Source organism: Leucopleurus acutus (genome assembly GCF_964270905.1).
Source record: "Leucopleurus acutus genome assembly, chromosome: 2".
NCBI classification, from domain to species: domain Eukaryota; kingdom Metazoa; phylum Chordata; class Mammalia; order Artiodactyla; family Delphinidae; genus Leucopleurus; species Leucopleurus acutus.
This window is the reverse complement of record NC_139143.1, coordinates 178,063,987-178,090,062: the sequence shown is the minus strand read 5'-3', so window position 1 is coordinate 178,090,062 and position 26,076 is coordinate 178,063,987. Positions and strand designations below refer to the sequence as shown.

Below are 26,076 nucleotides of genomic sequence, written 5' to 3'. Positions count from 1 at the left end.
CAGTCAGCATTCTGGACAGGAGGGAACCAGGAGAAGGAGGGTGGGAGTGTGGATGGCAGGGAGTGAGGCTCTGTCAGGAAATGACCTCCGCTGTCTTGTTCTGGGCTTGGCCAGGCCCCTGAGACCGAGAACTCCTGAAAGAAGGCAGCTGGGGATACAGCCGCTCCCTCCCAGCCCCTTACCTTCCTCCTACTGTCAGTCAGCCCACTGCAGATACGCCAGGGCTGAGAGCTGTCTGGGCCAGAGCCGCAGAGAGAACATAATTAAAAAGACACTGCTGGCCTACCTGAGGATCCTTGCTTGGGGACACAAGGAGGGCATAGAAGCAAAGAGTTCCCTTCTCAGAGCAAAGGCAGAGTAAACGGCACTCACTGAACAGCCTTTTGCAAATAAATGGCAACAGGCTACCAGCCCGCTGCAGCTTTGCCTGGCACGTACATCACTGAGAGAAAGATCCAGAAAGAATCTCAAATTCATATTCCACACCCTCTGTTTGACTTTGCTTCCCACTCCCACCCCACCTCATGAAGGCAGGTGATTGCCTGGGAGGGTCTCAGGAACCTCACATAGAATCGATACCCTGCCCTGAGAAGCGCTCCGAAGTCTTTGGTGTTGGAATAATGACAGTCATACATTCTTTTATGTATTCAATCAGCACTGAGGATGCCATGGGCAGCAGAAATAGACCTGGCCTCCAGGGGCGTGCACTCCAAACGGGATGACGGACGTGAATCAAGTAATCTCACGGGAACAAGATGCATCCTTACAAACTAATGGAAGTGCTCAGAGGGAGAGAAGCTCGGCTCTGTAACAGGCAGAGAAAGGATGCTGGGCCTGCGTGGACTGGCTTCCCGGTGAAGGGGGGCCCTGAGTTGACACTGAAGGACAATAGGGGGTCACTAGTTTATAGTAGATCATGGGGTGAGCCTTCCAGGTAGAGTGTGGCAAGTGCGAAGGTGGAGAGAGCACAGGACACATCTGAGGGAAGGCATGGAAGCTGGGAGACACACAAAGTGTGGTTGGGAACATGATGACAGATCAGCTAGAGAGGCAGGCAGGGCCAAGGGCTCTAGGCCAAAACTTTAAAAGAGTTTGGTCTCTATTCTAGGAGAAATAGGAAACCATTGGTGGGTGAGAGAGGGTGGCGGGGGTCATGGAAATCTGTCCAACTTGTGTGTTGGTCTGTTCATTCTGGCCACTGGGTAGAGAATGGATTCTGGGGTTCGGGGGGGAGGAGTATATTCAAGAGGCCAGGTAGGAGCTGCGGCCCAGGTGGAGATGGTGATGGCTGGGGCAGGGATGCTGGTGGCAGAGGAGCAAAGGCATGGATGGATGCCAGGGTCTTCCCAGAGATAAATCATGATCTTTGGCAATAGCTTAGGTGTGGGGGTGGGAAAAAGAGGTGGCAAGAACGGCCCCCAGGCTTTTGGTCTGCACACCTGGAGGGACGGTGGCTCTTTTCACTTTAGTATCTTTGGAGGGGTGGGGGTGGGTGTTTCTCACTTCCCTTACGCCCCAAGTGTTGACTGTAGTGGGTAGCTTCACTGAAGTCAGCGAAGGAGGGGCTTGTGAGCTATTCCAATTGTCTCATTCTGCAGAGGAAGCATCTGAGGCTCAGAGATCACAGGACTGACAAAGGGACGGGATCAGAGCCCCTGGACTCCCATCCGGAGCTAGGAGAGCACTGCAATGGAGGAGCTCAGGTTGGACACGAGGCTGCCTGGGCTCTAACCCTGCCTGTGCTCCCACCCACTGAGTGAATCCGGGCAGGTCACGTGTCTTTAGGCCTCAGTCTCTCTACTGTGAAATGGAAAGAAATGGAATGACCACGCCTTCTCTTCTGAGGGGTGGTCAAGAGTCACTGTGGGTCCCTGAGTGGGAAGTAGTCGGGGGAAGTGACGAGAACAATGCTTTGACTTCCTGTGGGGGCTGAAGTGAGAGAACTGAGTTGGGGAGGGATGGGGGGTCTCTCCCCACTTCCTGCCTCCCTGTCTCTTGCAGGCCCTGAAGGCTGAGTAGCCATCAAGATGCCTGGTCTGCTGAACCAGATCACAGGGGCAGCCCTGCCCCTCACCGCATCCGACGTCACCTCCTTTGTCAGTGGTTACGCCCTGGGTCTCACCGCCTCCCTCACCTATGGCAACCTGGAAGCCCAGCCCTTCCAGGGTAAGGATCCCTGTTGGCGCTTCCCCAGGACCACCTGCTCCTCCAAGCAGAATCCCCATCCTGACATGTATTAGCTGATTGACACCGGACAAGTCACGTCACCTCTCTGAGTCTCAAGTTTCCTCACCTGCGAAATAGGAATACCACTTCTGCCCTGCAGGTCTTAAAGCTGGTAGCAAGTCAGCTCAGGATTCGAACCCAGGTTGGGGCTTGGCCCCAGCCCACTGTCCCAGCCCTATTTATGTTCACGAGACATGCCCACCTGTGTCAGATAGTCAGTCCTCCACTTTCCCCAGTGAGCCTCACAGTAGGAGAGGCGTCCAGACTCAGTGGAAGCCAGGAGCTCCCGGTCGTAGGTGTGGCTCTCGTCCCTGTGACCTTGGGGAAGCCACTGTCCTTCTCGACATCAGGGTGCTCCTGCACCTGTTTGGACGCCAGGGTTTGCAGGAGGAACAGATGAGGTAATACATGAGGAAGGACAGCGTGGAATGGAAAACAGTCTGCAAATGAGTCATCAGTGCAAGGCAGTCAGGAGTGTGGACCAGCGCTCCCCTGCAAGAGATGTTTGTAAATTACACTCCCCTCCTTGCACTTACGGAAGGGAGTTATGGGAAGGCTGGCCAGGAGGGTTCTGCGTAAAGGCTTGTTATAGTTAGCATTCCTTCTCATCCACAGTGATGGGGGCCTCCTAACCCCCAAACTTCATGTCTTGGGGCACCACCCTCCAGCCTGACCTGAGCTTCTGAAACTCTTTCAATTCCCAAAAGAAACCTGCAAGGGAAAGTCTCCTCTCTGCGGAAATCTCCTGGGCAGAGCAAACGACACTTTTCCTCTGTTTAAGGAAACCTATAGAGGGTGGTTTAAAGTGAGACCCGCGAGGAACCCAGGGACTAAATTACTGAACAGCTCTGGGACAGTCCTTTGGCTTTCCATGTGCAGAAAGGACAGTCCCCCCATTTTATAGATGCGGAAACTGAGGGATGGGAAGCTGGGATTTGTGAAGAGTTCACCATGGGCCCAACACTGTGCTGCCCTCACGTTAGTGGGCAGATAAAATGAGATACGACCTTGATCCTCTGAGTGTGGTACCCCAGCCATCGGCATCACCCAGAGATGGTTAGAAATGCAGAATCTCAGGCCCTGTCCCAGGACCACTAAGTCAGAATCTGCATTTTAACCAGACCCCCAGGTGATTCATGTGCTCTTGAAGTTCGAGAAGCACTGAGATATAAGGATGTAGGGCACGCACTATGGAGGATATGGTTTAATAAGTGGTGGCTGGTTTTTCCATTTTCATAACGACCCTGAGTTTGGCTCTATTATCCCCATTTTACAGATGGGGCTGTGAGGCGTAGAGATGAGAAATGTTTTTTTCCAAGGTCACCAGACTGGGGAAGGGGGCAGGGCCTGGATTAGAACCCTAGCCCTATTCCTCCAAAGCCCCAGCTCCTAGGTGCCATGCACAGGACCACCACACAGAGGTGTCTTATTAGTCCCACACATCAGGTCACATAAACATCCAGATCTCCACTCTCTCTTGAAAAATCAGCAGCCCTGGTCACACCGGCCTCACAGGCCAGCAGAGTCAGAGTTGGCTGGGACAGGGGAGCAGCCGTCCCTTTCCAGCTGCCCTGCAGCTGACACAGAGCCTGCTGCTGTGCCTCTCCTGCCCAGCCCCCAGAACCAGGAGGCCCCAGCCCGAGTTCTCTCTGGAGTCCTCCAAGTGGCAGGGAGTGCCATCCACTCGGATGGCAGACCAAAGGCTCCAGTTCCTCCTCCGGGGTGGGGCGTGCAGAGCGGGTCTGGGGCACCCGCGATGCTGGGCCCTGCTCTGGCAGGTCTCTTTGTATACCCACTGGATGAGTACACCACGGTGATCGGCTTTGAGGCAGTCATTGCCGACCGCGTCGTGACAGTACAGATCAAGGACAAAGCCAAGATGGAGGGTGGCCGCTTAGATGCCACTGGCCTCCGAGCTGCAACTGTCACAGGTAAGAAGCCCAGAAGGGCTGTGGCAGGGCCTGGGCATGGCTGGAGTCTCAGACAGACTGAAAGGGCAGCAATGGGATAGGGTAAAGAGAGCACTACACTAAGAGTCAGGAATCCTGTGTGACCTCAGGCCAATAATGAACCTCTCTGAACCTCACCTTACTATTTGGAAAATAGAGGTAATTGTTTCTGTTCTCACCTGGAAAGAGTGGTAAGGCTCAAAGGAGGCAACAGAAGGATTGTTGAGATATCTCTAAAAAACAGAAGAGCGTGTCATTTAAGCTCAGAGGTTGTAGAATGAGTCACACCAGGATTTGACTGCCTATCCTGTTGCTTGCAAGCTCAGATAAGAAATTAAGCCTCATTTGTAAACTGTAACTAATAATCCCATGCATCCAAATCTCAACAAAGAGCATGCAGAACACTCATCACAGTCCCTGGTGCAGAGTAGGTACTCACAGCATGGCTACTGATGCCTGCTATTGAGGATACTGCATCTCAGAGAGGGTGAGTGACTGGCCCAAGGTCACACAGCATGTTAGTGGCAGAGCCAAGGCTTGAGTCCAGACCAAGGATCATATGATATGAGATTCTTACCATTGGATTTATGATGGAGGTGAAGTTTGTTCACCTGATCATTGAGATGTTCAAGAATCTTTTAATGAACACTCACGATGTGAGATGCAAAGTTTCCCCCAAGATTTTAGGACTTCTCCCAGCCTGGAAGAATAGCTAGGACATGCCTGGTAGGGACCACGATAGGAAGTTGACAGTGGCTATGCCAAAAGCGGTCCAGATAATGTCAGAGGAGGGAAGGAGCGGTCCAGGTGGGACCAGGGAGGTTTTCGTGGAGGGGTTGGATGGATGGGTAGGATGGGCTAAGGAGGAATGAGGGATGGGCCTTTCAGATGAAAGGAGAGAGCATGGATCCTGGGGGAGGGGGCAATGCTCCAACGTGATTCTTGGGGGGACATAGAGTCTGCGGATAGAGATGTGACCCTCTGTTGGGGATTCGTGGGTCCCAGTCTCCCAATCCCCGCAGGATACAGTGGAAAGTACACAGGCCTGGCATCAGACCCGTGTAGGTTCAGATCCTGGTTCAATAAATTAGTTATTTGTTGAGTAATTTGAGCAAGTTGCACCCACACGCTGAGCCTCAGTTTTCCCATCAGCAGAACAGGCTGCTCTAACCTAACACACAGCAAGCTTAGAGGGGATGGGAGAGAATGTGTGCACAGTACCTGACGCCAGGCCTGGCACTGAGGAAACATTCTGCATCATCCCTCCTCCTGCACACCAGGAAAGGTGGCTCTGGACGAGGATTTGGAGCGGATCCTCTTCGTGGTCAACCTGGGGACAATCGCCCCTATGGAGAACGTCACGATCTTTGTCAGCACCTCCTCGGAGCTCCCGACGCTGCCCAGCGGGGCTGTGAGAGTCCTGCTACCTGCTGTCTGCGCCCCAACCGTGCCTCAGTTCTGCACCGAGAGCACTGGCCCCTCCAACCAACAGACCCACGGGTGAGGAGCCCCTGCCCAAGCAAGGCCAGAGTCCCGGGTGCAGCAGGGAGATGGGCCGGTGGGAAGGACAGGAGGTGAGGCTGAGCTCTGTAGCTGCCCCGTCTCAGTAACTGTCCCTCCCCTGCTCGCATTTTGAGCACTTAAGAATCTCCCTGAAATGCTCTGTGTTGGTACTGGTCAGAAGTGTTAGGATTTGGACAGCTTGGTATCAGAATTTCCAGACTTTTTTCTTTAATGCACTCAAGAGGTATTTTCAGAGCACTTAGGTGCTAGACACTGGGGAGGGGGTGTTAGGGACCCAGAGGACACAAAACCCACATGGTCCCTTGCCTTTTTGGAACTTGGTGGGAGAGATCATTATCCAACAGATAACACAACAAATGTGAACTGTTTATGAACTTGCATGCATAATTAATTATGTGAAAAGTGCAGTAAAGGAGAGGTTCATTGGCTAAGAGTATAAAAGAGGGACCCAGCCGGGGAATGGGGGGTCTGGGGGCCTGGTCAGGCTTCTCTGAGGAGTGGTATTTCAGCTGAGGGCTGAGCCAGGAGGGAGGTGGATATAGGCACAGAAAGAAGCTCCTATAGGTGAGAACAGCAGGGGCAGAGGCCCTGAGGCAGCAAGGACAGGGCCACAGAGGGGGACTGAAGGACGGGTGACATGAGATGAGGCTGCAGAGATACAGGACACCCGGTGGTCCTGGCAGACTTCGGATTTCTCCCCGAAGCAACAAGGAGTCTTTTTTTTTTTTGGTAATATAATGTAGCTTCTTGATTTTTTTTTTTTTTTTTTTACATCTTTATTGGAGTATAATTGCTTTACAATGGTGTGCTAGTTTCTGCTTTGCAGGGCCGGGAGGGTACACTCCAGGACAGTTTCTCTGTACTCCCCCCCCCGTGGGGGAGGAGAGAAAAGGGGGTGGGTCACAGCCTGAGGCACCTGCAGCTGAGATCGGGGCTCCTCCCATTTTCCCACCTATAAGCCCAGGGGGACTAGCGTTTCCTCTGCAGGGTGAGAGGATGCCAGTTTTAAAGTAGCCTGATGCATACAGGAGATGTCTTTTGAAGTCGTGTATCTTATCATTCAATTCGTGTCATTAAAAAAAAAAATCTGTTCCACAATATATTAGCACCACTGGGGTAGAAAAACAACACTTGAATTAATTACCAGTTAAACTACTTATCTCCCCCTCCCCAGCTTTGAGCCTGAATCTTTGAGCCAAGTTGAAATCTGGGAAGATGTACCGTATGTATCTAGGAGTTTCATACATACCCTGGTTGGGCTATGGGGACAGCTGGGGGCACGTGCCCACTGGGACACAGAGGACAGTGACAGCAAACCCCTGGATACCACCAGTTAAAGTGCTGACCTCAAGGTGACCCGACGGGGAGGGGTTATTTTAGCCTCCCACGTGGGGCCAGCCCAGAGGGCACTCCTCAACCACACCACAAATAGTAATTAAACACCTACCATGGGGCAGGTACTGTTTTGGGTGCTGGGAATACAGCAGTAAACTAGACAGACAAGGTCCCTGCCCTCGTGGGGCTAGCATTCTAAGGGGGGAGACAGACAATAAAGTAATAAGCCCACAAACATGTCATTTGTTGGGTGATGAGCTCTATGGAGATAGATGCTACAGAGGCTAGGGGGGACAGGATGGGGTGGGTGCTAGTTTCGCTAGAATAGACAGGGCTTAGGCAACACTTGAGGCCTGATCTGAATGAAGGGGGCTGGCCATGGAAGTATAGTGGGAGAAGAACATTCGGGGCAGGGGGCAGAGCAGGCAGTAAGTGCAAAGGCCCTGAGGCAGCAACAGACTGGGTATGTTGGAAGAGCAGCTGCAAGGCTAGTAAGACTCTAGCAAAGTGGGAGAGTCAGCCTGTGTAGGGCCTCGAAGTCTAGATGAGGACACTTGTTGGTACAACAGAGAAGCTGGTGGCACCAGCCAGTCTCAGGCCAGGGAACACCAGCTCGTGTGTCATCTATATAAACGCTGCCAGAGGCGCCAAGCCAGGTGCTTGGGAGAGGCAGGACCTAGCAGACCTGGGGACATTCAAGACCTCGGTGGATCAGGGAACAAGAGGCCAAGCAGTCCCCGGTGCCCCTGAGGTGGCCCTGATAAGCTAATTCCTGCCTGTTCCAGCAGGCAGAGTTAACAGAGATGCTCTTGGGAGATGCCTGCATCCAATTCTGATGAACCTCAAAGTTGCTTAGATAGAGGGACATGGGAAAAAATAAGAAAAATAGATAATACCAAGTGTTCGTGAGGATGAGAGAAGGAAAGTCTCGTTCATTGCTTGTGGAAGTGGAAACTGGCCCAGCCACTCTGGAAAGCAATCTGGGGCAATACTCGGTGTGTGCCCTTTGACCCAGGGACCCCAGAGAAATCCTTTTATACATCCAAACATAATACACAGATGAAGATGTTCATGGTGCTGGCGTCTGTGAACACAGGGAGGTGAAGGCAGGAAGGAATACGTACAATATAACAGATGGCCCCAAGCCACAGCACATCAGCAGGAAAGACTTCGCTTTGCAGACAGCCACATGGACAGAGCTTACAGACACAGTGTTGGGTGAAAGAAAGGGGAGCAATTGAATGAGATTCCTAATACAATGCTTTCTTTTCAACCAAAAGTCACGGTGTGTTTTACAAAAATATGTGCATATTCAGAACATGTATCAAAGACCTCAGAAGGCATGACCGTAGAGGGGAGGGAAATAGAGCAGAATCGGAGGGTGAGGGATGACAAAGATAGAGACGCGAGCGCTCAGCTGTGACACTTGGCTAAGCGCTTGCTCAAGACAGCTGTGCCATTATTGTCCCCATTCAGTGATGAGAAAACCAAGACTCAGAGAAGTGGCTTTATGCAAGGGTTCCCAGCTTGCAGAGACAGAGCAGGTATTCCAGAAGTGATGTGACGTATGTAAAATGTTTCACGGCCGAGCCACAGAGACCCGGGTGAGGATGCGCACTCTGCCGCGTGCCAGTGGTGGCAACTTAGGCTAGTGACCTCATGTAGCTGAGCCTCGGTTTCCCCACGTGGGGGTGGGGGGAGATGAGGGCTCTGAGGCCTTCCTCTGGGGCCGTGGTGAGAACAGTGTGAGCCCCCATGCCTGGTGCCTGGCCCATCCACCGTAGGTAGTGGTACCTTAGGTCTGGATCCAAGCTCTCCCTGCAGGCAGGCTGAGTGAGACTGTCAGCATCTGGGGTGGAAGGAAGCCCCTCAGCCCCTTTCTGGGTGGGGCTGCAGGGGTGCCAGGGCTGCCCGGGACTTGCCATTTTCTCCATGTCTTCTCTTGCTGGCCCCCTGCCTCAGCCCTGACTGGCCGCCTCCTCCGCCTCTCGGCCCCCTTCCCAGCAAAGACAAGCATTGCTTCGGCCCCCAGGCCCTGGACTCCTGGAACAAATTGAGCCTGGCGACTCTCCTGGACACCGATGTGTCCAACCCCACGGAATACGAGTTCAACTTCCAGCTGGAGATCCGTGGGCCCTGCCTGCTCGCAGGTGAGAGGGAGCTGCCTAGACGCGGATGGGGCTGGAAAGAAGATTCGAGGCCACGGCGGGGTGGGGAAGGGAAGGGGAGGGAGGGAAAGCTGGCCAGCCCAGATGGAAGACAGCCTGAAGCTCATGCCCCTCGCCCCCGTTTCCTGCTCCCCAGCATGCAGCCCAAGATGCGTCTTTCCCAAGGACAGGTTTCAAGGCTGTCCCCACCCTCACCTCAATGGCTTCCCCGGGGAAATGTCCACGAGGGCATGGCCGTCCGAAGTCCGCGGTCCTCGCTCTTCTTCTGGAGCCACAGCCACAAAGCTGCTTCCTGCTCTTCCCCTTGCATGGCAGAATCAGCTGGGGAACTCTCCAAATCCCACCACCTAGACCCCACCCCAGAGCTTCTGATGACATTGGTCTGGGGTGAGTCCTGGGCATTGGAACATTTAAAAGTTCCCAGGCAGGGCTTCCCTGGTGGCGCAGTGGTTGAGAGTCCGCCTGCCGATGCAGGGGACACGGGTTCGTGCCCCGGTCCGGGAAGATCCCACATGCCGTGGAGCGGCTGGGCCCGTGAGCCATGGCCGCTGAGCCTGCGTGGCCAGAGCCTGTGCTCCGCGACCGGAGAGGCCACAGCAGTGAGAGGCCCGCGTACCGCCAAAAAAAAAAAAAAAGAAAGAAAAAAACCACAGTTCCCAGGCGATTCCCCCCCGCAGAGCTTCTGATGACATTGGTCTGGGGTGAGTCCTGGACATTGGAACATTTAAAAGTTCCCAGGTGATTCTAACAAGCAGCCAGGGGCGGGTACCATTGTTCTGATGGTTCCCCTCCCCCACCCAGTCAAGGTTTTAAAGAGGCACTAGGATGTGGTTTCTTGTCAACAAGGGTTCTCCCAGAGCAACAGGACATCCCAACACAAGAGGCATTTATGGAGTGCCCACCGATGGAGCATGGAGCTCTTTCTGTCTTTCTGTGCCCTGTGAGGAAGCCATTCCTTTGACCCCCCCCTGGATCCTGAGGTCAGGGCAGGAAAGGCCATTAGACCCCATCTAGCTAAGCCCCCCTTTTGCAGACGGGGAAACTGAGAAGGCCTGTCCACGGTTTTACACAGCAGGTCAGGAGCCCCTGAGGGGGCTGGAGTGCCAGTCATCTCTGGCCTGAGTCTCAGGGTCCCCCACCAAGCTCCTCTCTCTCCGGGGACTCCTGAGCCTATCCCACTTTTCTGTACCGCTCAGGGGTGGAGAGTCCCACCCACGAGATCCGAGCTGACGCCTCCCCGTCCGCACGCTCCGCCGAGAGTATCATTATCACCCTGGCCAACAGGCACACCTTCGACCGACCCGTGGAGATCCTCATCCACCCCAGCGGTACTGTGCACCAGGCGGGGCCCCCAGGATGCCTGTGGGAGGGAGGAGGTGCTGACCCCATGGGGCACAGACACGTGGCCCCGCACCCAGTGGCCAGTGAGAGGGTAGGGGCGCGTGACAGAGGAGGAGACCAGCTACTTGCCTCCTGGGAAACTTAGTGCTAACTGGCAGAATTCAGTGTCTCCTGCCCCATTCTAGCTCCTGAGACCCCAGGGTCTCATCCACCCAGTGGTGCACTTTGCCCCCAGGCCAGCTGAGCAGAGATCTTTGAAACCCTAAGCTCCATGAGACCCTGGCAGCTCAGAACTCTCAGGGAGCAACTCTTTTGTCTCTTTAAGAATTCATCGAATGTTCAGATGCAAAAAGATCAGAGCCCAGAATCACTCCCATTTTACAGATGGGTAAACTGAGGCCCAGGGAGGGACAGTGAATCACCCACAGCCACTAGGCTCTCCTGCCTCCCAGCTAAGGAGTCTTCTCAGGGTCCCACACTGCCTCAAGCAGCCAGGAAGCCCATCCCCCTCTTCCAGCTGGGAGTCCTCCGCACTGTGAAGATCTGCCACTCCACCAAGGCCCCCAGCATCACCCTCACCCTCGGGCAAGTGCCAAGAGTTGATCTCATCTCTGCAGAGCCCTACATGCCACATGTCCTGATGGAGAAAGGGGACATGACCCTGGGAGAGTTTGACCAGCACTTGAAGGGAAGAACAGATTTCATTAAAGGGATGAAGAAGGACAGCAGTGCAGAGCGAAAGGTGAGCGTGACTGAAGCAACATCAGTGGTGGCAGAACTGGGGTGGCTCTGGGGACTTGGTCTTTGCTGGACCAATGAGGAGCCTGAACCTGCGGTTGGGGGTGGGTGTGACTTGCCCGAGGTCACACAGCAAGCTGGTGGCAGAGGGAAAGTGGACGTCCAGATGCAGCAGTCACCCTGGCACTGCCCTCCTGCTTCCTGCCAGGTCACCTGCTCCTAGTGCCACCAAGGTGGCTAAGCCAGGCAAAATTCTAGGCTGGTGGCGGAAACAACCTTGGTCTCCTCCAGGCTAATCCACCCCCAAGAGGCACCAAAGACCCTACGGCTGGGTGCCCTCCCAGCTCCATCTCTACTCCTGGGCCTCCCTTTTCCCACCTGCTGAATGGGTCTCTTGCTCTTCCTGCCTCTGGTATCCCTGCTTGCTATTAGGTAAAGAATAAAGGCAGAGCAGGGAAAGCCTGAGAAAGATCCTTTCCCTCTGCCCGCCCCTCCCCCACGAAGTGAAAGGATAAGGGCTCCATCAGCAAGGGGTTGGGGGTGGGGAAGGGGGGGAGGGGGATGCGGAGCCACAGCCACAAGCCACCACCGCAGTCTCCCTCCTGCTCGTGACCCTGCACATCGAGCCAGGTCCTGAGTGCCAAGGTAGGCTTAAGAATCGCGGGATACTTCTTTTTATTGTCTCCCCTTTTGAGATGAGAAAACTGAGGATTAGCACCCAAAATAACTGCTGAGCTGGGAAAAGGGAGTTGGCTTTGGTGACAAAGAGGCTAAGGACTTTGCCTTGCTCACGTGGGGCAATTGTGCTGGATGTAAGGGCCCCCCCGTTCCTGCTGGCCTGATTGGCAGAGGAACAGACAAGAACGCGGAGATAACTTACAGCTGATGACACCATTCCCTTTGGTACAGATCCCACTGGAAGCCCCTGCTTGGTGGGGGGTAGGGGAGTTGGCGAAGGGAAGGTGTAGGTGGCTCAATGCCCATCCCCACGTTAGAGACCCCACTGGAAACACCTGTCCTCCCAGAGGTGCCCCCTCACCCAGATGAGTCAGTTGGGAGAAGAGGCTGGAGACAGGCTCCCATAGTGGTGGTGGGAATGCCGGGGGTGCCGCTCAGCTCTGAGAACTGCAGCATGTGGGCAAGGGGTGTTGGCAGTGAGCCTCCCAGGCGTGCCTGCCAAACCTTAGATCAATTAGCTCTGGGACCACTGAGGCAAATGAGAATTAATTTGCCACCTTGGGTTGGTTATGCAAATACCCTGTATCCTCATGAGCTCCAGGGATGACAGCCATCAACCCACAGCTGCTAAGAAGTGATGAGTTTATTGTAACTGGATAATGGGAGCTCAAGACATCAGAGGATCCTGAGCCCGGACCCCCACCCCATGCCTCGGAGAGGCAAAAATCGGGCTCCTGTCACTACCAGATGTGGCTGTTGCTGCCTTGGGCTCTGTCGTCAAAAGGGCCAGGCTGGGCAGTGGCTTTTGGCAAAGGAGCTCCCGGTAGGAGGGAGGAGGGCATCCAGAGGCATCAATCAGGAAGAGTGAGTGGGACGAGCTGTCAAAAACTGCGACTTAGCAAAGAGGGGGCAAATGACACAGGGGGAGACATTATGTATGAGAGATGGAGATGCAGAGAGAAGCAGAGACAAATAGAGACAGAAAGACAAAAAAACTGATGCACATAGGTCAGTAGCAGACAAAAAGACCCACACAGATTCATCCTCTCATTTATTCATTCAACAAACACTAAGTGCCCAATAGGTTCTAGGCACTAGGACGAAAGCACTGAAAATGACACATCCTTTCCTCATGGCGCTTATATTCTAGCACAGGAAAACAGACAAGAAGCAGACGCATGAGAAAGATCTGTTTAGGTGAGGGCCGGGGACTGTGAAACACAAAGCAGGACGATATGATAATGAGTGATGAGTACCGGGTGCTGTTCAGCCAGGTGTTTAGAGAAAGCCTGTTTGAATATGAGACCCAGTGGATTGTGAAGCATTGGAAGAACACGCAAAGAACTGGAAGCAGAATAATGCCAATGTGTTTGGAAAACAGAAAGATGCCCAGAATGGCTGAAATGTAGGGCAAACATGAGGTGGACAGGTAGGCAGGGGTCAGTCCTTGGGGGGCTTCATGAGCCCTGGTACAAGGTGTGAGGGGAAACTATTGCTTAAGCAAGAGAGTAACAAGAAAGATCACACTGTCTTCTCTTTATAGAAGGGACCACGGGGAAATAAAAGTAGAGGAATCAGGCCAGGAGGAAGCTATTGCAAAGATCCAGGCAAGAGATGGTACTGTCCTGCGCTTGGGTGATTGCAGCGGAGACAGAGAGAAGAGGACAAGTTCAGAATGTATCTTAGCTGCAGGCAGCCCTCTGCTGACGAAGTGGATGCGTGGGGTGAGGAAAAGAGACGAATCGAGGACAACTCTTAGGTCTTTGGTTTGAACACCTGAGCAGGTGATGATGTCATCTACTGAATTGAGAAAGGGACCCAAATAGACAGAAATTGAGAAATAGACAAAAAGAGATATGTACACGCAGAGACAGTCAGATACAGAGACAGAGAAAGTAGAGGTGGAGAGAGAGGGCGGCAGAGTGAGGAGAGAGGAAATGAGATTCGGTGCAAAGTGACCGGAGAGTCGAGGACAGTTCAGTAGTGGTGTGACAAGGCCAACTAAGAGGACACATGAAAAGATACAAAACTCTGGTGCTGTCCTTCCTTTCATGTTTACTGAGCCCATCTCTGCACCAAGCTCTATGTTAAGTCCTGGCGATGCAAGAGACTCGAGCATGACCTGCCTTCAAGTAGCCCCCGAGCTAGAGGGGAGACAGAGAGATAAGCAAAAACTCACAGTGTGAGACATGCCTGGGTCCCCATGACAAATGCCAACGGCGGCAGCAAGAGCGTAGATGGTTGCTGTGCAGACAATCTCTCTGCTGGGAAGCCGTCTCACAGGCATTGCATTTAGTCCATACAACTCAGTGAGGTATGTGCTCTTGTCCTCATTTCATGGATGAGGAAACTAAGTCCACCAGGAAGGTGGGGGCAGGTTTTCCAAAGAGGTAAAATTTGAAGCGTGAGTAGGAAGTTATCAGTGGGAGAGAATCAATAAACCAGAGAATCAAGTTCACAGCCAAAACGAGTCAGAGCGTGGCTTCTCCCCTGGGTGTGAGAGGGCAAGAAACCACTATTCAACTGAGGACCTGCATGTGTGCCAGGACCTTCCCATTTGCATGCCAGCTCAGTTCATCCTCAGAACCACCCTGAGAAATGGACATTGTTTGCCCTGTTTTACAAAGAAGAGTCAGACCCAGAGGAGGGTCTTGCCCAATATCACACAGCTGGACGGTGACAGAGCTGGGATTCAAACCTAGGCCTTTCTGTTGTTGCAACCTGTGAATGTCTAGCAGAAGAGCCAGGTAGGGTCAACCTGGAAGTCTTTCACACAGAGGACGAGTGGGATCCTGACAAGACTTGGAGAGTAATGGGGGAGCAGCACAACCCCCAGGAGTAGCTCTGGACCCCGTGAACGCCCAAGTGAGAGAGTTTCCCTTTCTCCTCCAGACAGAAATCATCCGGAAACGCCTCCACAAGGACATTCCCCACCATTCCGTCATCATGCTCAACTTCTGTCCTGACCTCCAGTCAGTCCAGCCGAACCTAAGAAAAGCCCATGGCGAGTTTATCTTCCTCATCGACAGGAGTGGCAGCATGAATGGGACCAACATGCACCGAGTCAAGGTACCTCTAAGAGGATCCCTACCCCCAGGATCTAGGGTCCCAGGGTGCCCAGCTTCTCAGCACTTTCTGTCCCAAGCATCCCTCCTTCCACACCTGAACCCGTTCCTTAAATGACCATCCATGGCTAAGAGAAATGACAAACAACTTTTGTATATGTCAGTTTAAACAGAAACCCCACCCAAACTCAACTTGCACCCAAAATAAACCCCTGAAGTGATCTGAGCAGAGGTTAACTGCTGTCCATTTACAAGGGATGAAGTGATCAGTAGCTTCCCTTGGCATTCTACACGCCTTTGTTGTGTCCCTGTTCTGGCTAAAACACCTCACTAGGTACTAGGTGGAGAGGGATACCCACGTGACATTGGAGATTCATTGGACATGGCCCCTGCCGTCAAGGGATGTGTAGAATCCAGTAGAAATGACGTGGTTCATCCTTTTTTTTGTTTTTTGTTTTCAAATGCCTCATATGTGCAAAGCCCTGTGCTTGGCCACCTGGAAAGACGGTAGTTTGTAAACATAGTTCCTGCCCCAAGGAGCTCAGTCAAGTGAGGGGCATAGCCCTGTTAGCCAAGCCTGCCTGGGAGCATGGTCTTGATGCTTTGGAGGGTTCTGAAGGAGTTCAGGGGAAAGAGTGATAAAACCCTCCCCCCACATCCAGAAGCATTCCATCTCCATGAGGAGATTATTCACCACAATTATGGCATTATCCAACACTTCCTTGTATTTTTAGTTGGGCAGATGTCTGTCTCCTCCTCTGGAGTTATCCACTCATTAAGGAAAAGGACCAGCTCTTTCTCATCTGTCTCTCCCCATGGGGTCTAGCTCTGTGTTTATGTGTAAAAAGCCCTTGGTTGCTGTTTATTGAACTCAGTAAAGGATCGTAGTTCAAGAGAGCAAGGGATGAGAGAACAAGGAGAGGGCTCTGCTGTCACCTGAAATTTTGTCCTTCTCCCGACCTTGTCTCCCTTATTTCCAGAGCAACAGAATGAGCCAGGAGGAATGGGCTTAAGTGGGATCAGTGACGACAGCTATCTCCTAAGCCTTGCTATGACTGGGTCTGGTCTTGAAGTATGACAGAGCAGTCATATATGAGATCCAAGTTCTTGTTTGAGCCTCTTGACATTGGGATGCAGGACTGCTTGGTACCATTTCCCCACCCCTGCCCACCATCAAAGGCAGGCATTGAAGTAAGGAGCTGTCCACAGTGCTAGAGTGCTGAAGCATGCTCCAGGACTGTGTGGCCATGTGTATTCCATTCCACAGCTGTACCAATTTGTACGACATCTCTTCAGTTACTCCAACGTATCATAGGATCACAGACCTAAAACATCTCTCAGAGAGCATTTAATCCATTTTCCCTGCCATTTTCCAGGTAAGGAAACTCAGTCCCCAGGACGCTAAATGTTCTTCCCAACATCACAGAGCTGGTGTGGGAACCTGAACCTTCTGTATTCAGTGCTCATTTTCCTTCCATTGCCAATAGGGAATTATACAGACTCTTCCACTGAGACAACCTCTCTTCTCTGATTGTCATTCCTGCTACATGGCTCTGAGAAAAACAATGCCTGGGTTCCAGGGTCAATTCTACCACTGACTCGCTATGTGGCTTTGGACAAGTTGATTCTCAACTCTGGCTTCATTTGTTCTTTCTGTAAAATAAGAAAGAAGGATTCATTCAAGGAGGGCAAACATACGTCACACATCCCTCTGTTCCCCTCCTCCAAGCCCAGACAGACATCAGTAATTGACCATGACACTTTTTTTTCAGTGCTGAGCCTGGTTTCAGTCTCTACCTCCTTCTCATCTTGGTGTTCCAGGCAGTTACCACCAGTGAAATGAAGCTGGTTTATGAGTAGAAATCCAGTTCCTGAACTAGAGACCTATTGTCAGGATTCTCTGACAATAACTTGGTTCACGTCTCGGTCCCTTTCCCCTTGGAGTCGCTCTTGCTTTCTCTTCCAGTTCAGCTCAGTGAGCTCGAGGTCATCCTTTCACAAATGGCTTTGCATTGGCACGATCCATTCTGCTAAACGCGTCCCTTTTAGAAAAAGTCGCAGAAATTACTCAGGCCACACATCCCTTTCCCCACTGACAATGAGGCCATTGAGGGGTTGCTTGAGTCATCACGTGGCTCATTGGGTTGAAGTTGTAGGAAAAACTAGGCTTAGGGAGGTAGGAGAGAATAGAAATCCAAACAGCCATGCCAAAGGGGAAAGTTCGGCCAATTTAATTTCCTGCAGCTGGTCTCACTCTTCAGCTGCCAGTAGCTGCCAGAAACATGGCTTTAAAATTCTAATAGGTGCGAGCAGAGACAATCCGTATGGACCAGCAGGGTCTCCTCCTAGCAGCAACACACGTCAGGAACTAATGAAAAATAAACAGATACTGACTTCTTTTGCAGAAAAACAAAACATATTGACACAAGCAACAAAAGGAAATGGACAGAACGTTAATGTCAATATTTACAGAGGGGAATGGAAGAGGGGCTGCAGGGCTGCAGAGCCTGGAAGGCCACACGGTGTAAAAGTTGCCAGGATCCACTTGCTGCTGTTTCCTTCAAGAGTTTGGAGTGTAACAGTTTGATTCTCTGAAGCTATGCTGAGATCCCTGGGGTGCTATCAATAAACTCTATAGGGATGAGGGAAAGCCACTCATCCCTGAGTTCTGTGCCAAGGCAGGGCCAACATAAATAAAGATCTCGGAGCTATGCTTCGAAAGCCTCAGTCCTATTCTCAGGTTTTACGATCCAGTGCAATTCCTTAACCCTCTGAGCCTCAGTTTCCTGTAAAACAGGAAACAGAGGCATCTGTAAAACAGAGGCATTGATACTAATATGTATCTCATGGGGTTGGCAATAATAACCATTCAGTTGGTGCTGAATGTTTACTGTGCGCCACACTGAGGTTCAAAGGAGTGATATAACTGGCCCAAGGTCAAGTTAGTAATAGCAAAGGTGAGATTAAAGTCCAGATATGTTTAACTTCAAAGTGTATGGTGAGATTGAAGCCCAGATACGTTTAACTTCAAAATGTATCTCCTTAACCACTATGCTATCATACATGTTACAGAGGTTAAATGAGATAATGAAAACAAAGTGCTTAGCATGTAGTAATTGCTTGACATTTATCATTGCATTGTATCATCATTATCATCGATATCATCGTTCTCCCTCTTGTCATCTCCTCCACCTTCTCTCCTTGTCATTATTTTTTAGAATATACCTTGATCAAAGTCTCCTGGTGTTGCATAGTTAGATAGGTTAAGACTCTTTAATGCTCACAGACCTTGAAACAGAGGGCTGCTTCATCACCAGTGGGACCTGGACCAGGCCACGTGCCTCCCTTAGACATCAATTTTGTTTTGGTGGAAGGGGGTGGGCGCTCCCTGCTCTCCTTACCGCTCAGGGTCAGTAGGAGGTGAAACGAAACTGGAAAACTGTCATAGAATGGCTTTGAGAAATCAGCCTTGCAACACAGATGAGGACTTTTATGATGATGGCTTTGGCTCAGCCTCTGGTCAACACCAGCGAATGTCTTTATCTGGGGGAGAAAGTGGTGTTGGGTGCAGACAGAGGGTGAAAGGCGCACTTGGAGGCTGCTCCCGTGCTGCTATGAGAACAACGCTGTGTGGTGGCCAAGGTAAGAACCCCTTCCTGAATCCTAAAAATTCCTTTCTCACCTGTCAGGATGCCATGCTGGTGGCTCTTAAGAGTCTCATGCCGGCCTGCCTCTTCAATGTCATTGGGTTTGGATCCACGTTCAAGACCCTCTTCCCTTCCAGTCAGACCTACACTGAGGTAAGGAGGGGGCATGGCTGGGACCAGAAGGGGTCAGGTGGTGAGAAACAGAGACAAGGAAGGAAGAGGAAAGAGGAGGTACCCCCGAGGCCTGGCCTCATAGAACCTGTTCACACATATAGAACCTAGATGATGCCAGGAGCAGAGAACCAAAGGGAGGCTATCTCCACGTAGGCAGTCTTCTGGCCTCCCCCCTCCTTAAAATAAAGATCATGTGGGGCAAAGTATGGATGTACGCTGGGAGGGGGTAGAGGGAAGGGATAGGGAGAGGATATATCTCAGGCCTCCCACTCACTGAAGCCTCCGTCTCATTAGAATGATAGACTCATGCAAGGTTGAGATAAAGGAGTGAATAACAAGGGATAGAGGAGTGAATAGGTGAGCAAGTGGACTAAGAATGGCGCTCGCATGGCTCAAGGTAACAGTTTGTAACTAGAGGACCCTTGGCCCCAATCGGATGTTCAAAATGGGAGCATCCTAGGGTGGCCTAGTGGTTAGGATTCCGTGCTTTCACTGTTGTGGCCCAGGTTCAATCCCTGGTTGGGGAACTGAGATCCTACAAGCCATGAAGCACAACCAAAATAAAGGTGGGAGGGTGGCGGACATCTTACCCAGGTCTAGGACAGGAAGGAAGGATGGAAGGGAGGGAGAGAGAGACGGCGGGTGGGAAGGGAGGAAAGAAGGGCACAGGAGCCACTTTTCAATTAAAAATAACTTACTTGTCAGTTTTTTAAATACAGAAATAATATATATTGATTGTCCCACAATTTTTAAATCTAGATAATCAAAATGAAAAATTTGAAAATCTCCCATGATCAGTCAGAAGAAAAGAAAAACCACTGTTAAGAGCTTAGGATAAATCCCTTCTTGCTCTAAGCATTTACATACATTTTCAATAAAGGTAGGATCAGACCTCCCATACTTTCTGTAACCTATTTTTCTAACAAGACAGCCTATCATGAGCACGTGTCCATGCTAGTAAGTATTCATCTGCAACATAATTTTCAGTAGCTGCCTACTATTTCACTACACAGATAGGCTGCGACTTATTTAACTAAACCGCTACAGGTGGGCATTTAAGTTGTCTCCATTTTTTTCTATTTAGTTATCTTTGCAGCAAATACTTTGCATACATCCTTAATGATTCGCTTGGAAGAAATGCCTAGTCTTGCTGGTTCCAAAGGTACATACACAGTTTTTTAAGACTTTTGTTATATTCCATTACTCCAAGTGTGGATGTTGGAGGAGCATTTTCCTGAGTCAGGAGCAGGAAAACATCTGATATCCAGTGAGAATCTGTCCTTGCTACAGGGACGTCCATCCAGTGGCAGGAATCCTTGGCCAGTTGGGTCTCACAGTGTCGGTCCAGGAGGGAGGAAATCTGAAACCCAGATTGGGGAAATGGGTTCCTCAGAGTATCATAGGGATTTAGTGCCACAGTCAGGTCAGGACTCAAGTCTTAAGATTTCTAGTCTAGTGGTCTTTCCACCATACCTCCTGCCTCACTCACCAGAAAAGGAAACCTCATTTGTGCTGGGCAGTTAGGGCTTGACGCGCTACCTTTTCCAGGGGTGTTTATATTTTGAAAGTGGGACAAAGAAAGGACAACAGTAGGTTAATACATCATGAATGGTGGCATTTGGGGCATTGGTAGGTGGTGTTATTGGGCAGACTCACACCGAAAAGTGGCCACCTATTCTTCCTGTGTGTGGGGCAGAGGTGAAACTGGGAACATGAGTCAGCTCCAGTGAGGCTGAACTAAGATCCTGGGAAACAAAGGATTCATCCTCCAAGGGGCTTAGAGTCTCCACACCGTATAATGACCCTGGGGACGATCCCCCTGCCCATGACCCTTCTCTGCAGGAGAGTTTGGCCAAGGCCTGTGACAACATCCAGAGAATGCAAGCTGACATGGGTGGCACCAACATTCTCTCCCCGCTCAAGTGGGTCATCCGGCAGCCAGTGCCCCGAGGCCACCCGAGGCTGCTCTTCGTCATCACAGATGGTGCCGTCAGCAACACCGGGAAGGTGCTGGAGCTGCTGCGAAACCATGCCTTCTCCACCAGGTGGGCACAGGGCTGAAGGTTTAGGGCTCGGTTACTCTGGGCTGCCCTGGGCTGGGGATGTCAGAACTGGGGCAACGTGGAAAGTGCCAGGAGGAGAAGAGGGGACCCACAATTCCTACAGAGCTTTGCTTCCAGGATGGTGTGGCCAACTTCAAAGTTTGCCTTTTCCCCACAGTGGTTCAGGAGGGATAAGATGCCCACACCTCTGCATCCAGGTCTCAAAGAGCAGTCTAGGCAGAGGAAGTCCTACCTGCTTCAACTCTGCGCTGGGGCGGGAGGGGATGGGCTGTCCATGTGTGAATGTGAATGCCCACTGATGGCCCTGTTTCTTCTCCCTCATCCTCTACCTGAAGCTGGGGCCAGCTCTGAGATAGCTCTGCTGGATCATGATCTGCCCCTTTCCCCATCAGGGGACAAAAATGGCAGAGAGGATGGGAAGTAACAGCCTCTCTCGTCCCCCTCCTCCAGGTGCTATAGCTTTGGAATTGGACCCAACGTCTGCCACAGACTGGTGAAAGGGCTGGCGACTGTGTCCAAGGGCAGTGCTGAGTTCCTGGTGGAGGGGGAGCGGCTGCAACCCAAGGTAGGCAGAAGGGCCTCCATCTCTTCTGGTGCTGGGACCTCAGAGGCCCACACTGGTCACACAGCAACTCAGTGGTGGAGCTGGGATTTCACCCCAAGTCTGAGCACTCCACTGCACCCCAGTGAAAATCAGAGTTGAAGGCCACAGAGTGGACATTTCCTGGAGCTAGTACAGGACACTAGATGCCCTGGTCTCCAGCCACTGGCTCATATGCTCCATCCACTGGCTGGGCAGGATTGGGGTTCCCAAAGGAGTCACTGCCTCTATGGATAGGAGTTGCACTTGGGGTCATTTCTGGCCATGTTCCTGATGATGACAAATGATGGCTCAGAAGAATCTAAAGGACCCAGAAATCAAGGCAATTATAGTCTTCTCTCCATGTCTTGCATAATTGGCACAAATAATCCAGCACTTAGAAAATCCCTGTGTCTGTCCAGATCTTCCAAGAACAAGAAACAGAGCTGAAGTTAAGAGTGCAAGAGGTTTCTTGAGGGATAAAATCTGTAGAAGGGAGAAGAGGAGGAAACAGGAGGGAAAACTTTTTAGTCCACGTGCAGATGCAACACGTGTGAAAGGGAAGGAGGGAAGCAGGATTGGTCAGGGAGAGCCTCAGACTGCAGTGCAGGTCTGACAGGGTCTCATCCAACCCACCAGGGGTCTCTGGAGCAAGAATTGCCCATTAGGTTGTGTCTGTTGGGTGGAAAGACCAGGCACTAATATCCCTGCCATGCTCATTTGTTGCCTGGGGGCTTCCAGGGAGAGGTGTGAACTTGGTTTGAAAGCTGAGGCATTGCACATGGAGACTGTCATCTAACTGCATTCCTTGCAGCAAAAGAACACAGTCTTGTCACATCTTACCCTTCCCCCTCCCCATATCCTCAAGTCCATTCTCTAGTAGGTCCGTGTCTCCTGGAGGGGTGGGATAGGTAGGGTGGGAGGGAGGGAGACGCAAGAGGGAAGAGATATGGAAACATATGTATAACGGATTCACTTTGTTATAAAGCAGAAACTAACACACCATTGTAAAGCCATTATACTCCGATAAAGATGTAAAAAAAAAAAAAAAAGAATAAAGCAGAGGGAGGTTTGACTTCAGATAAAGAGAAGACAGTGTGACATCAGAAGCCAAGATTGGAGTGATGCAGCTGCAAGTTAGGGAATGCCACTGGCCACCAGAAGCTGGAAGAGGCAAGGAAGGGGTTCTCTCCTAGAGCCTCCAGGGGAGAGCAGCACTGCCAAATGCTTGGGTTTAGCCCCACAAGACTCATTTCAGACTACTGGCCTCGAGAGCTTGTAAAAAAATACATCGCTGTTGTTTTAAGCCAAAGAACCCAGTCTTTCTCAAAGGGAAATTTGAGAGTGCTCCTCTATGGCTGCCACAATCCTCAAATCATTTTTCCCCAGCTTTGCAGTCCATTGAGGAAATCATCCTAGGGGACGTTAAACCACTGTCCAAGCGCTAAACCAGCTGACATTCATTGAATGCCTATCATGTGGCAGATACTTCAAATGCAGTATCTTCCCAACTACACTGAAAGTTGAGAATTACTAACTCCCTTTAACAGAAGGGGACACGGTGGCCCAGGGAGGTAAATTGAGTTGCTCAAGGTCACTATTCAGTCCATGTTTTGAGACAAACTTTCTGTGTGTCCCAGGTTCATCACAGCCCTACTCTGAGTCTTGGGTTTTTCTCATTTATAAAATGCTAAGTTTAGAGAAGGTGAAAGCAAAGAGCTGCTCCAACTCTGATGTTCTAGGAGTCTAAGAAACGCAGAGGCATGTTTGCTGCTGGGCAAGCCGCCCAAAGTCTACTGTCACTTCTTCCCTGCTACCTCTTCTCATGCTCACACCCACATAATCTTCAGGCTCCTCATTTGTGCACACCCCCGTTCACACATCCCCCCAACCTGTGTTCTGACCCTGTCCAACAGATGGTCAAATCCCTGAAGAAGGCCATGGCCCCAGTCCTGAGTGATGTGACTGTGGAGTGGGTCTTCCCTGAGACCACCGAGGTCCTGATCTCACCTGTCAGCGCCAGCTCCCTCTTCCCTGGAGAACGGCTGGTGGGCTATGGCATTGTATGTGATGCCTCCTTATACATCTCCAATCCCAGAACAGTAAGTACTTTAGAAATTCCAGGGGTCAGTGGGGGTCCAGAACCCTTCCCACAAAGCCATCCTTGGCTGGAAAGACAATTTATTTGTGGCAGCTGGGAGCCAATTGGATCTGGGTTTACTCTTGTGGGGTACAGTTGTCAGGCCGTGGACATTCAGTCATGGTGACACTGCTTGGGTAAATGCTACCATCTCAATATGTGGTTCTCAAGATCCCCTGCAAGAGGAGAACTTGGGGAACATGTTTAAAATGCAGAACCCTAGCTCCAACCCAGGTCCCCTGAATAAAAATCTCTGAAGATAAGGCCCAGGAACCTGCATTTTGCATAGTCTACTCCAAGTGATTTTGGTGAATAGTTCAATTCAGAACAATGGCACTCAGATTTCTTTCCCTGAACACTCTAGACAGATCATATCTCCTTAGATGAATTTGTGTTTTATTCATTTACATGGATAATTCTCTTGTATGTGGTGGCAGAAGTGGAATAACAGTGAGGAACTTCTCAAAGGGAGGTGGAATCCATGCTAAAATGTAGAAGATTGCCTGAGATGCTATTTTCTCATCTAGCTTCCCTCGTTAGTAAGTCTCTCCACTCCCCTTTAAAGGATTTGTCATCTTGTTTTGTTTTTAAGCAGGAGTCACACAAACCCAATGCCTAGGGGGATTGGGCAGGTATAAAATGAACGAAATGGGCTTGTTGTAAAAATTAAAGGGACTAATGTCATGAGAGATAGCAGACATTCCCCATAAGAGGAAATAAGGGGTGGTGAGGAATACAGCAAACTGGAGAGCACACACTCTGTCTAAATGCTCAGTCCCTACTCGGCCCTGACAAACAGTTACCATGCAAGAATGTGGACCCTATGTTAAATGTGTTTCCGATCTTTCAAGAGAAGTTAGAAGTTTATTTGAAATTTCCAGATTTTAAAATGTTATGGAATCTCTTAAGAACCATGGTCAGTAATGGTAAAAGTGTTTTGGAGAGTAGAGTGTTCAACTGCAGGGAGAACGTGCTAAACAAAATGCTGGTCAAGACTTTGCACAATCCAGGCCTTTCTTGGAGGTCTGAGAGGTAGCAGATCGTCCACAGACCTTACGACTAGCAGGGACTGTCAAATCTATTCTCCTTTCCTTACCCGTGAGACTGGCAATGCTTTCTCCTACTACTAGAAGGGTTGTTGGGTAGGGTATAATTGTGACTTACCCTCCCGGAAGGTGATCTAGAAATAACTAATAAAATTAGAAATATATACCTTTTCAACCCAGAAAAACCTCCTAAGAATCAAACACATAGAAATAAAAGTGATGTAATAGATTCATGGTCAAGGATTTATTGTAGCATTTTTTACGGTGGCAAAAAATAAATGGCCACAAAGTGAATGCTTAATAAAAAGGGTGGTAGAATATCGTACAGCCAAATATTTAAAAGAATAGTTGACGTGAAAGATTTCCAAAATGTTTTAAGTGCAAAGTTCAAGCTACTGATAAATGTAAGTAATATGGTCCAGCTTTTGTAACACAAGACTCCAATAAGCCCTTATATTTTTATATGTGTTTATATCATGGAGAATGAAACGAAAGGAACAGATGGTTCATGCTGTTATTTTTGGTTATCTATTTGGAGACAGCAGTAGCATTTAGAATTACACTTTTTTTAACATTTAATAAAGAATATAATGAAAAATATAAACAGCATAAGTGATATGAAAAACCACCTCCATTCACCATCCCTTAAATTTAGGCAGGAGTCTGCCTAAATTCCCCAAGCAAGCAAAACATTTTCTTATTATTTCAGTTCTTCAAAGGTAGAACCTCCACCATCTCCTCTCACACCCCTTGCTGCCCTTTGGATGTCCTTCCTGACATCCAGCCTCACTCTAAGCCCTCTTTTCTCTCCCTCCCTCCAGGACAAGAGAAGACGATACAGCATGCTACACTCTCAGGAGTCCAGCAGCTCTGTCTTCTACCACTCACAGGATGAGGGACCTAGCCCAGACAGTGGAGACTGTGCCAAGAGCTTGGGGACACCCTTCAACCTGAGGCAGGCCAAAGATGCCCAGCCATCCAGCGGAGACTCCGCCACCAGTCCTGGTCAGTCAGTTGTTCTTTGAGCTTTACTCCCTTCTCCAGGGAGGCCACGATTGCTACATTTTTACTGAACACTTATTATGTGTTAAGCACTTTTTACAATCTCATTGAACGGTTAGCAGCTGTGGAGGTGGGTACTATAATACCAACTTTACAGATGAGGGAACTGAAACTTAGAGAATTTTAGCAACGTGACTAAGCTCATGGAACTTGAAAGAGGTAGAGTACAGATAAAGAGTTTAGACCTGTCTTCCTCCAAAACCTCTTTATGGTTTTAGTTTCCATTCAGAGGGTAATTACTGATGACCCACTAAGGCTAGGTGCTGAGCACAGTGTGGGAAGCAAAGATGACTCAACCATGGTACTTGTCCCTCAGAAGTTCTCCATCTAGTGAGAGAGA

General features: G+C 50.5%; 1 protein-coding gene across 1 annotated transcript in view; it reads left to right on the top strand.

Annotated features, from left to right (window-relative positions):
• Positions 1-2,027: 2,027 nt before the first annotated feature.
• The window catches only part of VWA5B1 (von Willebrand factor A domain containing 5B1), a gene marked incomplete at both ends in the record, with an annotated part of 39,972 nt that continues 15,923 nt past the window's right edge, over positions 2,028-26,076 (top strand). The window contains 12 exons of the mRNA XM_082862342.1: positions 2,028-2,166; positions 4,005-4,157; positions 5,420-5,675; positions 9,039-9,184; positions 10,399-10,530; positions 11,161-11,285; positions 14,852-15,028; positions 18,714-18,824; positions 20,688-20,890; positions 21,359-21,473; positions 23,405-23,590; positions 25,496-25,679. Coding sequence (XP_082718468.1) covers positions 2,028-2,166; positions 4,005-4,157; positions 5,420-5,675; positions 9,039-9,184; positions 10,399-10,530; positions 11,161-11,285; positions 14,852-15,028; positions 18,714-18,824; positions 20,688-20,890; positions 21,359-21,473; positions 23,405-23,590; positions 25,496-25,679 — 1,927 coding nt within the window. The remainder of the gene's footprint in view (positions 2,167-4,004; positions 4,158-5,419; positions 5,676-9,038; positions 9,185-10,398; positions 10,531-11,160; positions 11,286-14,851; positions 15,029-18,713; positions 18,825-20,687; positions 20,891-21,358; positions 21,474-23,404; positions 23,591-25,495; positions 25,680-26,076) is intronic.